General features: G+C 41.1%; 1 protein-coding gene across 3 annotated transcripts in view; it reads right to left on the bottom strand.

Moving 5' to 3' along the window:
* ppp1r32 (protein phosphatase 1, regulatory subunit 32) overlaps nt 1–18,606 on the bottom strand; it is a 151,918-nt gene that overhangs the window by 101,098 nt on the left and 32,214 nt on the right. For all 3 annotated transcript variants that reach the window (XM_043705996.1, XM_043705998.1, XM_043705995.1), the window contains 2 exons: nt 15,487–15,640; nt 9,260–9,388 (listed from right to left, as the gene is read on the bottom strand). In XM_043705996.1, coding sequence (XP_043561931.1) covers nt 9,260–9,388; nt 15,487–15,640 — 283 coding nt within the window. The remainder of the gene's footprint in view (nt 1–9,259; nt 9,389–15,486; nt 15,641–18,606) is intronic.

Here is an 18,606-nt window from a genome sequence, read left to right as displayed (position 1 = left end):
ACACCTATTGTACTCTATGCTACTTTCTCCCCACCCCCACCCTCCTCTAGCTTATCTCTCTACCCTTCAGGCTCTCTGCCTTTATTCCTGATGAAGGGCTTTTGCCCGAAATATCGATTTTACTGCTTCTCAGATGCTGCCTGAACTGCTGTGCTCTTCCAGCACCACTAATCCAGAATCTGATTTCCAGCATCTGCAGTCATTGTTTTTACCTGGTGGAGATATATGTCAATCGTTTGTACTTGTTTAGCTGTAGCCAGAATCCATTTTTGCAATAAATAGTCATTTTTGTGAAGCACCTGGTCCATGCTTTGTGTCAACTTTGGTCTGAAAGTCAGGAAAATATGGGAATTTGTGTCCTTTGATAAAATCTTTAAATTTTGTACTGACTCTGGAAATAATGGGCCTTTATTTCTAGCATGCTACCAGGTATGACAGTTCAATCTCCAATCTATGCTGTTGGCATATTTCAGCTGTGGCTACTGGGTTCGTCATCATCAGGAATGATGGTAATATGAATATTACTATTGGATCAGATATGGTAAAGCCACCTGCCAATAACCCTAAGGATCTTGTCTGCAGCAACTACAGAACCACAACACAGAAAGAGAAAATCAGAGAAGAAAGTTGAAGGATGGACAATTATTTGAAAGACCTGATATTCCTTCATTCCATACATTACCAAATAGTAAACTGAGAGAATTATCCATTATCTTGGAAGATTGAAACCAAGGTGATAGTATGTGACAGTTTCAAGAAAGTGATCAAAGCAAAGAAGATCCTTAGCCCTCCAGGTTGTGTTGATGATTAACCAGCCAGCCTGATCTATTAGTGGAGTCTAGCAAAGCAAACATGCTCATGTGGTACAGGTGATGTACAGGAGGTACTTTTAGCTTTTCTGCGATTATTATCGTACCACATTCTTTGGATTGGGATGTCTCTGCAACATTCATTGCATATCTCTTTAAGCTGTTGTTAGTGGGATGTCTTCTTGAACTGAGCAGCTTGCAGAGCAACTTCAGAGGTCTTGAATCAATTATACTACTATGTGGCTAGTGTCACAATTAAGCCAGATCAGGCAAGAGCAACAGCTCTCCTTTTCCATCAGACCTTATACAACTCAATGTTTTCTTTTGTCACTTGTTACTAACTTTGAATTTTTTCCAGCCATATCAAACAGAAATTCTTAGTGTCATGTGTCTAATTTGTTTACATATGGAAAACCACAAATTAACTATAGATCAATTGTTTAAAAAAAATGAAGAACAGCACCAACAGAAATTATGCCAATCTATAGCTGTTCTATATTTAAGTGTGAGATACATTGGGGAATTCAAGATGGCGGCGATACGGTAGGTCTGCCCTGCTGAGCTCTGCACCAGAACCCAAAGTGGTGCACTCACCCTCACTTTATTACTCAAAGTGGTAGAAATTAATAGCTTTTGACCTCCAGAATTGCCATGTGTCAGTTTAAGGGAATTAGAAAAATGACTAAAAGAAAAGGACCATGAGGATCGCCATAAGCAGGGCACCCCCCCCTGCAGCAACGGACACACCCACAGCCGTGGCGTCGGTCTCCATGAGTGCTCCCGGGGACTTCCCTGTGGAGCAGAGCCTGGTCTTGGAGTTTGTGAAACTCTGAGAGGAGATTAATTCAGCCATGGAAGAGACCCGGACTAGGCTGGAACCGATCTCGGCCATGCTGCAGAAGCATGACCAGGAGATCCAGCGTCTCGGGCAGCTTGTCGTGGAGGTGGAGCAGCGGACCATGGCCCCTGAAACCATGGCAGAATCCTCAGCAGGTTGGGTACAGGCTTTGGTAGAGCAGGCCAACAACCTAGAAAATCGAGGCCATCGGAAAAACATCCGCTAAGACAGGCTGCCGGAACAGGAGGAGGAAGGCCAGCTTGTCAGTTTTTCAGAGCAATGGCTCCTGGAGTCTTTGAAGCTGGAGGTTGAGGCAGGCCGGGTGCGAATCGAGTGGGCCCACCGGGTCGTAGTGTGCAAGCCTGGATTGAACCAGCGTTCCTGTCCGGTCCTAGTGCAACCCCAGCACTAGAGAGATAAGCAAATGCTGCTGGAAGCCTCAAGAACACTGGGGAAGGATCCACAGGCTCTGATATACAAAGGATCACGAATTATGCTTTTTCAAAACTTTTCTGCAGCCGTGATCTGCAAAAGGAAGGCTTTCAATGAGGTAAGAAGGTGGCTGAGGGATTTGAATACCCAGTACTCCGTAAGATATCCAGGATATTACGTTTCAGCCACAGAGGGTCGGTGTTTAATTTTGACTCACTGGAAAAGGCAAAGGACTTCCTGGATACTTTAAAATAGACTGGCTGACTGAACAATAATGTTTATTTTGTTTTTCTCTGTAGTTTACTTGCCTGATTTACCTGCATGTCGGATTTTCTTTTTAATATATGGAGGTCTTAATTGTTTTTTCTTTTTCTCTCTCTTCTCCCTTCTCTCTCCCCTCCCATTATCCTTTGTTTTTTTTCACATAATTTCCTTTTTGTTTCTTTCTCTTAGAATGGGATGGGGTGGGGGCAGTTGGGGGAGGCAGGGGTTTTTTTTTTACCAGTGTGCCTAGGGTTAAAGTATGGATGGGACAGGCTGAGTGCCCACTTTTAATTTTCTTGTTATAAGATGCATGTAACTTTTTCTTACTTTGTCTTGTCTGGGGCTGGGGTGCTAGAAGGAGTCATGGAGGGGTTAGTGGGGGGAGCTGAGCGTCCCCTGTGGGCAAGGGGGAAAGTCTCCATTCATTTGTGTTATATGTTGGTTTGTTGTAGAAGTAGTGGTTAGAGGTTTTGATTTGCTGGTTTTGGCAGTTGTATTTTCAAGTTGATGCGAACTGTTTGCTATTTTCACTCAGCACGCTATGAGTGGGGTTCTTCCTCCCAGGGGGTCTCGGACTGTTTCGGACGATCATGACTAACCGTTCTTATAAATGGTGCACCTGGAATGTTAAGGGGATTCATTCACCAATTAAGAGAAAAAAGATACTTTCAAGCCTTAGAAAAGAGAGGGTCGATGTAGCCTTGTTGCAAGGAACACATCTAGCCGATAAGGAGCACTTGAAGTTACAGCAGGCAGGGTTCGGATGGGTGTTTTTCTCATCCTTTAACTCAAAAGTAGAGGAATTGCTATACTCATCCAGAAGAATCTCCCATTTCAAGTGTTAGACCAATATGGGCGGTTTATGATTCTTAAAGATTTAATACCTGGACAGGAGTATGGGATTTTGAATGTATATTGCCCCCAGGCACACCCCCTCATATCTTTAACAGATACGCTTTCCATGTTGATGACTCTTGGGGTGCGTCATACAATAATAGGTGAAAACTTTAATCGTCTTGTTGACCCCGAGTGGACATGATGCCTAGGGGCCTTGCGGGTATGTCTCCGCAATCCAAGCAGTTGGTGGACCTGTACAGGGAGCTAGGGTTGGTGGATGTGTGGAGACGTCTTCACCCTGAGGGTAGGGACTTCACCTTTTTCTCTAACCCACATAAGTTCTGTACCAGGATTGACATTTTTTTGCCCCATTGACCTTTTTGAATTCGGTGCTGTCTTGCAGAATTGGGAACATAGCCATTTCTGATCATGCGGCAGTGTACATGGAGGTTAAGACTGAAGGTAATGGGACAGGCTCGCAGCATTGGTGCTGAAGGATAGCAAGTTTATTGAGTACTTTTCACGGGAAGTTAAAATATTTTGGTATATTAATTTAGGTATGGCCAGTAATCCATCAGTGCTCTGGGAGACTGCCAAGGCCTATGCAAGGGATTTGATTATTTCTTACTCGGCAAAATGGAAGTGGCAGAAGGGAGAGCAGAGCATATGCTCAAGGCCTGGCTGAAGGCAGCTGAGACAGTATACTTTGACAGACCGTCGGTAACCAAGTTGTAGCGGATTAGCCCTTGGGTTACTTTGATTGCTGTGCTCACCCAGACAGCAAAGAGGGAAATCTCCTTTGCGAAAGAGATGTTATTAGAGTGTGGTGATAAACCAGGTAGATATCTAGCGAACCTGGTCAGAAAGAAGAGTGCCCCCTAATCTATCGCATCCATTAGAGAGAGTGCTAGTACTCTCACATGCGACGCCAAAAAGATTAATGCAGCATTTAGGAAGTTCTATTCTGAGCTGTACCCGGTCGGAGGGCTGTGAGAACAGATTGGCGAAGCTGGAGACCTTTTTAAAAACCCTGGACCTTCCAGGTGTAACTTCAGAGCAGGCATCTCTTTTGAATGCCCCTCTGACAATCCAAGAGATATAGAAAGCAGTGAGGCAGCTCCAGTGTGGTAAAGCGTCCAATCCAGACAGATTTCAAAGTGAGTTTTACAAGAAGTTTATAAACACGCTGGCCGGGCCACTGTTGGATATGTACAATTACTCACACAATCAGGACTGCCTCCCATCCTCTCTGAGAGAAGCAGATATTTCTCTTATTCTCAAGAAAGGTAAAGCCCCAAGGGATTGCACTTCATACAGGCCCATATTATTATTGAACGTGGATTTTAAAATTCTGTCAAAAATTCTGGCATTGAGGTTGGAGAGGGTTTTGCCCTTCATTGTAAAGGAGGACCAGACAGGTTTTTATTAAGGGTCGTAGGTCTACTAATAATATTAGAAGAGTATTAAACATGGTTCAGGTATACCAGTAAGGGTCGATTCCAGGCTTGGTATTATCCCTGGATGCAGAGAAAGCATTTGACTGGGTGGACTGACCATACATCTTTTACATACTGGAGTGGTTTGGTCTTGGATGAGTTTTTGCCAAGTGGGTGGCAGTGTTATATAGTGACCCTAAAGCAGCAGTTCTCACTAATGGTATAAGGTCTGACAATTTTAGTATCAGTAGAGGCAGTGACAAGGGTGCCCTCTCTCACCACTACTATTTACGTTGGTGATTGAGCTGCTGGCAGAGGCCATTCGGAGAGACCCCAATATAACTGCCCCGGAGGTAGGATCAGGCAGGCATAAGATCACCCTTTATGCAGATGACATTCTTCTCTTTTTAACTGATCCAATGATATCTGTGCCCTGTTTAATACAAGTGAGTAATCTATTTGGTTTATTCTCTGGGTATAAAATCAATTTCATGAAGTCGGAGGCCATGCCTGTGGGGGGTCTTATTAAAATATCTGATCTTGAGCGTGGAACCCATTTCCCTTTCCAGTGATCACAGGGAGTTTCCTGTATTTCGGTATTTTTACCACCCCGGCCTTTGCACAATTACATCAAGCTAACGTTTTTCAGTTGTTAGAGAAGATAAAACAGGACCTTCAGCGCTGGGAGGATCTTCCAATATCCTGGTTGGTTGGAATAGCTCTGGTTAAAATGAGTGTTCTTCCCTGCTTATTATATCCCACGTGAATGCTCCCTTTGATGCTGCCCAGACAAGCGCTCCGGAGGCTTAACAGTTGGCTCGGATCTTTCATCTGGCATCATAGGCGGCCGCTTATTAAGCTGGCCAAGTTGCAGCTTCTGCAGGATCTGGGAGGTGTGTATTTCCTTGATTTTAAGAAATATCAACTGAGTTCCCTACTATCCTATGTGGCTGATTGGGCTTGCCAGGACCCATGGTCAATCTGGCTGGACATCGAGGCCTCGCAGGCAAAATGCCCCCTCGTTAATTTGCTGTTTATGGACACGATGAAGATTGTTATGGACCATTGCAGAAATCCAATTGTCCTTAACACAGTTAAAGCATGGAGAATGATGTGATAAGATGAGGGCAATTTACAAAAAATTCCCCCTTTCACTCCCATACCAGGAATGTTAAGATTCCGGCCAGGGCCGATGGACTCTGGCTTTAGGCTCTGGGAGTCCAGAGGAGTCTCCTGTTTGGGAGATTTATTTGACGGGGAGGTCATGATGTCTTTCAAGCAGCTCAGCAAGAAATGTTCTAAGAGGGACCTCTTTCGTTATTTTCAGATTAGGGGCTTTATACAGAAAAAGACTACATTGATGGTTAGTCCATAAGTCGGATGTGGAGAGACATTACCTCCTATCATTTGTTAGGAGGTAATGTCTCGAAGGACATTGAATGGCTATACGGAATCTGGATTCGGGAATTGGGGGTAGAGATCTCATCAGAGACATGGTAGGATGTTTGGGAGAAAGTAAGGAAGATTTTGATTTGCAATAGGATGCAGGCTATGCAACTGAAGGCCTTACTCCATAGGGCTCAGTTGGCACCAGAGCTGCTTGTGAAATTTAAGACTGAAGTGTCCCCAAATGTAAAACAGATGTTGGTACTCTTACCATTGCTTGTGGTCATTGCCAAAGCTTCATAGGTATTGGGGTGCTATATCAAGTGTTTTGGAAGGGGTCTTGGGATCTGAGGTAACGGTGGATCCCGTGGCCCCCCTCTGGGATTTGCCAAATCTCTCCTCTTCGGACGCACATGGGAAAAGACTGTTTAATATTCTTTCATTCTGTGCGAGGAAGAACATTCTGATGAGCTGGGTGTCGGAGAATCCCCCAGGACTCTCAGGTGGCGTAGATTAGTTATGGAGCACATACCCCTGGACTTCCTTACGAGTATGGTGCACCAGAAAATGCAACTGTTTTATAGGATGTGGCAGCCCTTTCTGAATTATATAAATGCAGACTTGTTGGCTATATTGGTCAGGGTCTTTGTGTCGTCATGAAGACTGTGTCTGGCAGTCCGGGGGCCTCAGGGAGGAAGATTTCCAAACAAATATGGGTTTGCCAACTGATGCTCCAAGGTGGGGAGCTTTGGTGGGATTGCACTGATTGCAATAACTTAATGTAATTTGCTTTACCTTGGTTCAACTTGGTTTAATTTAGTTTTTCTTTAGTTATTTATTGAATTGTAGTTTTTGTAGGTTGCTTTTTCTTCTCTCTCCTCAGTGGTTTGTGGAGTAGGGTAATAGCTTGTTTACTGTTATTATTGCTATATTGGAAGATTGTTATACTGTTTTGTAGTGATTTTGAAATTTTGGAAAAATTTAAAATCTTTTCTCAATAATTTTTTTTTAAGTGTGAGATACATTATCACATACCACAAAATAAAAGAGGAGGGTATTATGCCACACACCACAAAATACTCTCAATACTTAACTATTTGACAAAAAATTATAAGGTACACAAATTGATTGGAGTTCTAGTTTACTGATTATTTTAATGGGAGTATGTACCATGTAGTAAGGTGACATCAAGACAAGTTCAAAAATTATTCCAACTTCAGTTTAAGTTGTGTATACTGGTCTCAGCCAGAGCATCACTGAGAGTGTAACAATTAGTGTTTCTGAAATAAAAGGTTTTCTCTTTTCATTAGTAACCAGTGACCTTTTCGAGAAACAGCACAAACATGAGATGAAGGATGAAGCCAAAATAAATCTTAGCTATGATACATCCATCATTGAACAGATTCCCAGTGTTCACTGCCCAGGTCTGCAAAGTGGAAAGAATCATTGAGATACAGTACTGAAGTACTGATGGTACCTATGGAACTGAACTGTTATTATGTGACATGTTATTGTATGAATCACTGCCTTCAGAGAAGAAATAAATAATTAGGAATTGATAGAGAATTTCATAGATGTCAAAGTCAACTAAAGTTGAATTTCTAGCCCTAAGCTCTTGCACAGATTACGGAATCTCGGTGAGCTGAAGACGTCTGAAATTTTCTTGTGAATTTTCAGTAACTTCTTTAAAAGGAGATAAATTTGAAACCTTTGGTTCCTTGATAAAAGATCACAGAGCTGTTAGCTTGACCAAAATCAAGTTACAAAATAGTTTTGCTTATTCTCCAGAACATTTGGAAAGAGAACCATATGTCTGAGCAAAACTGAAGACAGCATTTATAATCTATGAAATCGAAGCAAATGATAAGAAACAATACTGACAGTTGCAGAGATAGTGAAGCAATGCCTGAAATTGATGAGACATTCTTTGGTGTTTAAATCAACCCGTATAATGGATGATGATTCAACAGCAGATCTAAAAGAATACCATTTAAAGCCTGAAGGGTTTTCAGGAGAAAAACATGTGATGTCTGGACAGTATATATAAGACATTGGTTAGGCCACAGATGGAATACTGTTTGCAGTTTTGGTAACCTCACTATCAGAGGACGTGATTGCACTGGAGAGAGTGTAGAGGAGATTTGCCAGGATGTTACCCAGGATGAAAAGTCTCAGTTGTGAGGGGGGCTGGGTTTGGTTTCCTTTGAGCAGAGGAGGCTGAGGGGGGGATCTACTTGAGGTGTTCAAAATTATGAGAGGCAAAGGCAGAGTAAGGCATGAGAATCTCTTCCCCATGACAGACATATCTGAGGCCAGTGGGCATGAGTTTAAGGTGAGGAGTAAGTGATTTAGAAGAGATGTGAAAATAAAAAAAATTCTTGCAGAAGTTGGTGAACAAATGGATTATGCTCCTGAGAGGGTAGTGGAGGCAGGTCCTCTCACAACATTTAACAAGCATCTGGATGAGCACTTTAAATGCCAGGGCAGAGTAGGCTATGGACCAAGTGCAGGTAAATGGGATTAGTATAGTTTGATGTTTGCTGGTTGGCTTAGACATGGTGGGCTGAATGGCCTGTTGTTATGCTGTGTGGCTCCATGATTCTTTTTCTCCCAGTGAACTTGGTTAATTCTTTGTCATCAGTTCTACTCACTAGAAAACATGCTATGAACAGTTGCTACTTCCTTTCTAGTAAAAGCTGTTGCATTGTGTGTCAATTAAGTTCATGAAAATATTATAAAATAATATCCTGCAACCCATGGTCGATCCATTCTACATTGATGCAGAAATGTTAAAAATGAATAGTCGAGGGAATTGTTCTCCCCAAGGGCAAGCAGTAGTCTGAGCTGCTATCTACAAGGTCTGTACGGTATTCTTTATTGATATCAGTGAATAAATAATGGCCCATATACTGCACAGGTATTGGCCCACAATCCAGCCTGTCCGAGGGAATTGAGGCAAATCAATGTACAAGTGCCAGAAGTGATGCTACTAAATGAACCATTTCCCCAGATTTTAACTGATAGGTTGAAGAGGGTAGGCACAAGAGCTACTCTGGAGATATGGGTAAGAAAATGAAGCACACCCACATGACCTAACCATTCCAGATTTCGCCATTCATAATTTTAAAAAAGTTGTGTGATTGAACAACAAGTGATGATGCACCTAGTCTGAGAGATATTTGGAAAATAATCAGGAAAGAAATCATCTGAATTCAATAAATAGTATCAGTCATCCACCAATGACTTATTGTACTTACATAACCTCCATTCTCTTGCATCGCTGGGTCCCGTGGTTGAATTTGATGAAGTAAGGGTATGTGTTTAGGTTCAATCCCTGTGATAGAAGATGGTCCATGGTCCCTTGTGTCAATATGGGTTTCTTTCATCTGCATGATGAAAATGTGTTAAATATTTGACTTAATTTGAGCTCATTTATTCACAATAGCTTACAATTTAGTCAATTGTCTAGATTAGCCCAAGAGATGAAGACCATTATGAATAATTTTTAGTTATAAACTTTCTCCCTAGCAGGTTTAAATTTGAAAAAAACGTCATACTGATCAACCCCATAATACAATGCTTCAATTAAATGCACATGCATCAAGTCTTGTATGCATTTGTTCTGTGTGATTTGATCAGGAACATAAAATCATAGGAATGTGTAGGACCAGAAGAGGTCTTCTGATTGAACCAGCCACTCCCAAAGGCATAATGAAAATCTGAAATAAAAACAAAAAAAAAGTTGGAAATGTTTAGCAGGTCAGGCAGTTTTTCTGTGGAGAAAGTTAACTTCCGGCAAAGGTCATGGACCTGACTAGTTACCCTTATCTGTCTCCACTGATGTAACCGTAACTCCTGATCATTTCCATTAATTTCTGCTTTTATTTTCTGCCAGTTCCAAAGAATCAAAATTCGATGCATTATTTCAGCTTTTCATCGCCAACATCCTTTATTTTCAGTTAAACATCCTGACCTGTACCTGCAGAGTCTGTTCAGTACTGTCAGTCTAATGTAGTTAAATCCTTACCTTGACTTTGTTACTTTGCTTCTACTCAATTTCAACCCATATTTCTCCATTATTATAAGAACATAAGACCATCACATATAGGAGCAGAATTAGGCTGTTCAGTCCAATGAGTCAGCTCTACCATTCAATCATGGCTGGTACGTTTGTCAAATTCACCCTCTTCTCCTGCCTTCTCCCCATAACCCTCAATCCCCTTACGAATCAAGAACCTATCTATCCCTCTCTTAAATATACTCAATGACTTGGCCTCCACAGCTTTCTGCGGCACTGGTTCCACAGATTCACCACCCTCTGACTAAAGAAATTCCTCTTCGTCTCAGTTCTAAAGAGTCATCCCTTCAACCTAAGGCCTAAGGTTCTCAGGTCCTAGTCTCCCCTACTAGGGGCCGTACCGGGGCGGCACGGTGGCACAGTGGTTAGCACTGCTGCCTCACAGCACCAGAAACCCGGGTTCAATTCCCGCCTCAGGCGACTGATTGTGTGGAGTTTGCACATTCTCCCCGTGTCTGTGTGGGTTTCCTCCGGGTGCTCCGGTTTCCTCCCACAGTCCAAAGATGTGCAGGTCAGGCGAATTGGCCATGCTAAATTGCCCGTAGTGTTAGGTAAGGGTAAATGTGGGGTATGGGTGGGTTGCGCTTCGGCGGGTCGGTGTGGACTTGTTGGGCCGAAGGGCCTGTTTCCACACTGTAAGTAATCTAATCTAATCTTCTCCACATCAAGACCTCTCAGTGTTTTATAAGTTTTAAAGAGATCATCCCTCATCCTTCTAAATTCCATCAAGTACAGATCCCCAGAATCATTCTTGTAAACCTCCTCCAAGGCCAGCATATCGTCCCTTGGATATGGTGCCCAATACTGCTCACAATATCCCAAATGTGGTCTTGACCAGATTTGGAATATCTGGTCAGAAATACAGTCTCAGCAGTATGTCTCTATTCTTGCATTCTAGCTTCTATTTTACAACTTGTGACTTTGTATGATGAAATACAAAATACTTTAGTAAGATTAAACCATGGATGATTTTTTTTCTCCAGTGTAAGTATTTCCACTTCTATAGCCTATCCTTATATTGAAGATATCTCATCACCAATGTGATATAGCTATCACAAATCCTAGGATGTCTCAACTGAAGTATAATGTTAGGAATCAATTGGATTAAGATAGTATCCAAGACAAATACATCATTAGGCATCTTTTTTCTATCATTCCGAGATTGTTTCATTAACTAGGGAATGGAAGCGCAGATGAAATTTAAACAATTTAAACAAGTGCTCTCACTTTCTAGTAAGAACCTTGAAAAAAATCCTTAGATGATGCATATTCCCATGGTTATACTATTCTTTCCTTCTCTCTATTGATTACAGTTATTTGATGCATATGTTTGGAGTGAATATGAGAAAGGCTGAATTTAAATCAAAGAACTTTAGTCAGTTTTTCCCTCTAACACAGATGATAACTAGATTAAATGGAATAATTTGAATTTTCTTGACTGTTATTTTTCCTTATGAAGTTAATAAATTCTACTTGCAGAGATTAATTGAGCAAAGTGCGGCAAACCTATCACAGAATGTCATATCAAAGGATTTGCAGCCTGTGGGTGCCTTTATGCTGACGGTCTCTGCTGTATGCCCCTAAGCTCTTACTAGTCTTAAAGCGTGAACTCTTTAGAAGGCAAGAAATGAAAGGCTCAATAATACAAGAAAACCATCTATGAGCCTTCCTGAGACTCACTTCCAGCAGAAAAATCTGAGCAAATCTTTTAATCACTGTGGATACATGTATTGCACTTCAATGTGTTCAGCCAGCAATGTATTAACATGTGCAGCCATCAAAATGATATTCTGTTTAGCTTTAGTGTTCCTTACATGGTGGTGTCGAAACTCAGAGAGCAGTTTTGCAATGCAACTGCAGATTGTAGGAGAAGGTCGCAAATTTGATTTCACATACACAAGGTATGTTCAACAATTACTATGTTTTCAAGGTCAGTCTAACTCCACATTCCTCCAGTATGTATGAAACCTTGTACTTGGAAGTTGGTATGGTGAGAAATTACATGTCAACAGCTCTACTAGGACTGCTATTAAAATGTAAAGGAGATGTATGACAGATTATTAGTACATACATTATGGATGCAAAGATGGTTCACCTATTAAAAAGGGAGTGCATATGTAAAAATTATCTTTCTGCCTTTCCAAAAACAATCTGAGGTAAGAAAATGACTGTCAAAACCAATGACAACCAAAACAAGTATGAAGGTAGAAAACAGAAAAGCTACAGACAAGTGATGAAGTGTGTTGTGAGCAAATATCCTATTTGATAGGCTGTGCATTGAATATGCTCTACATGAGATGGCTGCAAGAATGTTGCTCTGTTCACCACGTGAAGGAACCCTTCCTGGAGGATATCAAGAGCATATCTCCTGCAAGGCAGCCAGCGACACATTGTGTGCAACACTCAAAAGGTCTGGGAAGATGCAAAAAATTGCTGAAGCTGCCAGGTTAAGACCATCTCCTGTAGCATTTAAAACAAGTGCATTCTGCAAAGCAATGCCTGTCAACCTGTTGCTCTTATACAGCTGATTTGTGCGAAGCACTTATACAATTTTACTGGTGCTGTAACGCTGACTGAAATAACTCCACAGAGGCAGGTATCCCGTCATCGAGTCACTCTTTACTAACCCGTGCATAGTCCTTGTCACTGATCCAGCTCGCTCAGAGCCAACTCTCACACTGAACAGGACCTCTGACAAGGCTGCTTTTCATCTGTCAGCCAAAACACCCTGATTGACCCAGATTAACAGTCCAATTAAGGGAACCCATGGTATGAGGCCCACTTGGCTGACTTTGTTACAATCATTACACTAACCATACATAGACACCCTCCAAGTGTATCAGTATAAGTTACAGTTTGCAACTAAAATTTTTGACCCACTTTCCTTTGTGGGTGAATCTAGCTGTATGACAATTGATTATTGCTGACCTATAAAATGATTCCAGCTTAGCACAAACCTGTTGTTATGTCCAGCTTCCAACTTATGATATCTGAAACCTAAATCATTGATTGCAGGATGAATTGGCATAAAATAGTAAGGAATATATTGGAGGAGGTGTCTGAAATTATAAGCTTTCTACTCTACAAAAACGTTAAATAAGTAATGAACTCTATTGGAAAGCATAATTTAGAATGAGCAAACAATCATTTGTTTCCTCTCTGTTAATAACCCCATTTAGTGTTCTTCCGAGATCTTGCAGTGCAATGGTTAGATTGAATCAGAAATTCTGTATTCAAGCATTTTGCATCAGTGCTTACTGTGGATAAGGTCATGGAAGATAAAGAATGTCGGGACATGGATTGTGACACATTGAAAACTATCCATATTACAGAGGAGGAGATGCTGGATGTCTTGAAATGCATAAAGGTAGATAAATCCCCAGGACCTGATCAGGTGTACTCCAGAACTCTGTGGGAAGCTAGGGAAGTTATTGTTGGGCCACTTGCTGAGATGTTTGTTATCATCGATAGTCACAGGTGAGGTGCTGGAAGACTGGAGGTTGGCTAACAATGTACCACTATTTAAGAAAGGTGGTAAGGACAAGCCAGGGAACTATAGACCAGTAAGCCTGGTGTCAGTAGTGGGCAAGTCAGAATCCTGAGGGACAGATTTTGCACGTATTTGGAAAGGCAAAGACTGATTAGGTACAGTCAACATGGCTTTGTGCATGGGAAATTATGTCTCACAAACTTGATTGAGTTTCTTGAAGTAATAAAGAAGATTGATGAGGGCAGAGCAGCAGTGGATGTAATCTATATGGACTTTAGTGAGGCTTAATACAGGAGTACTAGCCATTTGGATACAGAACTGGCTCAAAGGTAGAAGACAGAGGGTGATGGTGGAGGGTTGTTTTTCGATTGGAGGCCTGTGACCAATGGAGTGCCACAAGAATCGGTGCTGGGTCCATTACTTTTCATCATGTATATAAAATATTTGGATGTGAACATGGGAGGTATAGTTAGTAAGTTTGCAGATGACACCAAAATTGGAGGTGTAGTGGATAGTGAAGAAGGTTACCTCAGATTACAATGGGATCTTGATCAGATGGGCCAATGGGCTGAGAAGTGCCAGATGGAGTTTAATTTAGATAAATGCAAGGTGCTGCATTTTGGGAAAGCAAATCTTAACAGGACTTATACACTTAATTGTATTGCTGAACAAAGAGATCTTGGAATGCAGGTTCATATTTCCTGCATTATGTGAGAAAATGAGAGGTTGACCAATTTTGTGGAAAGAATAATTAAAGCAAGATATTCTTTAAATGGTGAAAGACTGCAGTACCAAGGGATCCAAATGTTCATGCACATGAATCACAAGAAGTGCACATTCACAATTAGGGAGGCAAATGGATTATTGATGTAGTATAAAAGTGGGGAAGCTTTGATACATCTGAATAAGGAACTGATGAGACCTTGAGTGCTGTGTACAGTTTGATCTTGTTATATTGGAAGCAGTTCAGAGAAGGTTCACAAAGCAGGTGAATAAGAAAAGGTTGAAAGGGTGAGCCTTAGTACTTAGTGGCACTTAGAAGAATGAGAGGTGATCTTATAGAAGCATATAAGATTGTGAATGGCCCTGACTGGTTAGGTTCTGAGAAGGCATGTTTCCTTGGGTAGAATCAGGAATCTATACTAGGGACATAATTTAAAAATAAGTGGTCTCCCATTTGGGACAGAAATGAGGAGGAATTGCTTCTCTCAAAAATTAGTTGCACTTTAGAATTATTTGCTACAAATATAAAGTGGTGCCGCAAGCATTGAATATATCTAGTAAAACAGGTACTGTCCCCAAGGGAGTCAAGGGTTGTAGATCAGACAGGAAAGTGAAGCTCAAGCCACAAATGGATCAGCCATTATCTTACTGAAAATTTCCTTTGATTCTCACAATGCGAGAATGACAATAACACAAACTGTGCAAAGTGTCTCTGCAAAAGGAAGCAGTTGGAAGCATCCATCCTAGTTCTCCATTTATGTCCTTACACTGATGTCCTTGCTTTCTTTCAAACTTACTCTGAATAATTTAACTGAATCCATATAAATGGGTTCAGTTTTGATGCCAACCAACTCCAGGTCAGGTTTAATGTACTAAATGCAGAGTGGAATTCTTCCTCACAACAGCAATGTACATCAGCTCCAAACTTCAGCAAGGAGCTTCTTATGTCCCAGTGTCACTTGCTTTTATTCCCCACAGTGGCCATTTTCAGTTTGTAAACAATCCTGAAATGTCAAAAATTTCATGCTAGATTGGGATTATTTACTTCTGTTAATGAATTTTACATTACAACTTCTGTCTGTGAATTTCACCGCATTTGAACTCAGGCTTCCTGAATAAAAGGGCACAGCTTAATCCATTATAAAACCAGGCTCCATAGCTCATAACTTTAATCCTCTTAACTATTTTCTTACATCTTTGAGGTATGGAAAGTTCAGTGGCTTCTTCCGCATAAATCCACTGCCAATAGAATGCAACTTGTGAGGAAAGTCTTCTTTGCCATTCGGGCGAGCATACTTCACAAAGTCCTTCTTGGTTATTGAATTATAGTTATCTCGTAAAAGCTGCCTAAAGGTAAAAATGCAAAGATTTATATTAAATATAATGAGTTTTCATCTCCATCTTTTCATATCACTCCTCCATCTTCTGAAGGGAGTTGGTCATTCCAGTTATTTGTAACTATTCACTACTGAAACCCAATCTTATTGTCATCTATTCCCGACATAAATGCACTTTGAACAGCATGGGAATTATATTTAGAAGCAGGGGCTGGAGAGGGAATTCTTTATCTCCCCAGGCCCTCCTGTATTTCCTACAGTACACCCAACTCCACTCAGCGAGAGTGGCACTGAGGGCAAGACATTCTGCCAAAAACTGGTTTGCTGCACAAGTCAGTGAGAGAGAGGATTGAGAGTCTTTGGAACTCTCTTCATGAAAAGATAGTGGAAGCAGAGTCTGTGATTATATTTAAGGCAGAGGTGGATACATTCTTGGTAAACAAGGGGGTGAAAGTTCATCAGGGATAGGCAGCAATGTAGATTACATTAAGATCTCCACAATCTTATTAAAAGAGGGATTGGGCTGATTGGACTGATGGCTCACTCCTACTCTTTGCTCTTATGTGGGTTTTGTAATGTAACCTAAGACGTTCCAGATTTTTATGGTTCAGTATTGCACGAGACTTGTTTTCATGTGGGTTTTGGAACAGAGTCACTGATTTTCATCCTTTCCACATGGTTCCCATCACAGCCCCACCAGTAACTCCCCCTCTCAGCAACCTGCCCTTCATCCCCACCTTTCACTCACTCCCTCTCACCACTTGACCCCTACTCCAAACAACAATCTGAAGACTTTCTTCCTTGATGCTTGCAAGAAAGACAAATGCATACAACAATTGATATTCGCCTTCTTCTGACTTCCAGAATGGTGTTGAAGCCCATTCTTAGGTATGTCTGTGTACTGGGGATGAAGTAATATCAGTTGTCTCCACTATCTGTTGACTCGTGTTCAGGCCATGTGGAAATCCAAAAAAAAACAAAGTATGCCAGAGGAAACTTACTTATCCTTTGTACTACTGTTTATTTCCTTCAATTTCCAGTTTTAGTCAGGGATGGTCAACAAATTCTGGCTTTACCAGGGACACTCACATCCCTTGCACAAACCCTAAGGAATGAGGAATGCATAGGGCTCTTATGGCACAGTAGTAGTGTCATTCCTCAATGTCCGAATGCAACTCCTGCCTGATTCAGAGGTGTGTAATGACACCCCTGAACAGGGTGATTAGAAATCATCTTCAAAGAAACAAAGGAAAAGTGGTATCAACATCAAAAATAATGGTCACTTTCATTTTTCTTCACAGCATGTGGTTTGCTTTTCCAGTCTCTTTAAGATGTCCCCACAACCCCACATCTTAAAGGGGTCACTTCATGTCAGCAGCCTGTTTGTCCCTTGCACTCTCAGCTCAGCACTGCTGCATGGCTGCACAACTATGTAGTTTGGAAGGAATATCGATCACAGGAATCTATCTCTTTTCCCAGCTTTGCAGATAGGAAATTAATCATCTCTAGACATAAAACAAATTTACAAACTGCTTCTTTATTTGGACAATCTTCTGATATTTTGTAAAAGAGGAAAAGTGAAACAAGTTCAGAGCAAGATGTGAGCACTGGCCAAGAGACTATCACTGTGAAAATGCCGGAGAAATTGTGACATTATTTGCAGAAGTGACATACACTACCTCAGTTTAATAAACACCCGTTGTGAATTATGAGGCGGCCATTTATTTAGTAGCACTATGTCTGTCACAGACAAATAAATACACAATTTGGAAGGAGCAACAGGAATAAAGAGTACTGATCTAATGGTAAGATTCTTGGTAGGATAGATGAACAGGGAGATCTCAGAGAGATCTCGGTGTCCATGTACATAGATCCCTGAAAGTTGCCACCCAGGTTGACAGTGATGTTAAGAAGGCATACGGTGCGTTAGCTTTTATTTGTAGAGGGATCGAGTTTCGGATCCATGATGTCATGCTGCAGCTGTACGAAACTCTGGTAAGGCTGCACTTGGAGTATTGGGTACAGTTCTTGTCACAACATTATAGGAAGGATGTGGAAGCTTTGGAAAGGGTTCAGAGGAAGTTTACTAGGATGTTGCCTGGTCTGGAGGGAAGGTCTTATGAGGAAAGGCTGAAGGACCTGAGGCTGTTTTTCTTAGAGAGAAAAAGTTTGAGAGGTGATTTAATTGAGATATATAAAGATAATCAGAGGGTTAGATAGGGTGGACAGTGAGAGCCTTTTTCCTCAGATGGTGATGGCTAGCACGAGCGGAGATAGCTTTAAATTGAGGGGTGATAGATGTCAGAGGTAGTTTCTTTATTCAGAAAGTAGTAGGGGCATGGAACGGCATACCTACAACAGTAGTAGACTTGCCAACTATAAGGGCATTTAAATGGTCATTGGATAAACATATGGATGAAAATGGAATAGGGTAGGATAGATAGGCTCCAGATTGGTTCCACAGGTCAGCGCAACATCGAGGGCTGAAGGGCCTGTACTGCGCTGTAATGTTCTATGTTCTATACCATTAATTAAGCAAAACAGCTAATTTGTTGTAATCCTATCTGATGTTATTATGGAACAAGTTAGATCCCAGATTGAAGTCTGGCTTGGTAGATCATATCATTTTATAAATTTATGAATTGGGCTTTCACTGAAATAAATACTGCAGATTCTGTTTAAACAATAAAATAGGAGTTTATTACACAAACAAAATAAAGATAAATTAGAATGACCAAGTGATTTAAATATAACACAATGTGTTTGAAACAGTAAAAATATAATCTCAACTATTCCAACATTATCAAAATGCCACAGCAAGCACTAGATTGTTTATTTATCACATTTGTAGATTAAACTTAGCTGTTTCCTCTAATGCCCAGTATTGACAGTATGGTAGTCTCCTTCTTGATCAGCCACACAATTGAGCTTTGAATAATTCCCCCAAAGACTTCTACCCAAAGACTTTTCTTTGAT

The sequence above is a fragment of the Chiloscyllium plagiosum genome, chromosome 16, assembly GCF_004010195.1.
Source record: "Chiloscyllium plagiosum isolate BGI_BamShark_2017 chromosome 16, ASM401019v2, whole genome shotgun sequence".
Taxonomy (NCBI): domain Eukaryota; kingdom Metazoa; phylum Chordata; class Chondrichthyes; order Orectolobiformes; family Hemiscylliidae; genus Chiloscyllium; species Chiloscyllium plagiosum.
This window is presented reverse-complemented; position numbering and strand designations above follow the sequence as displayed.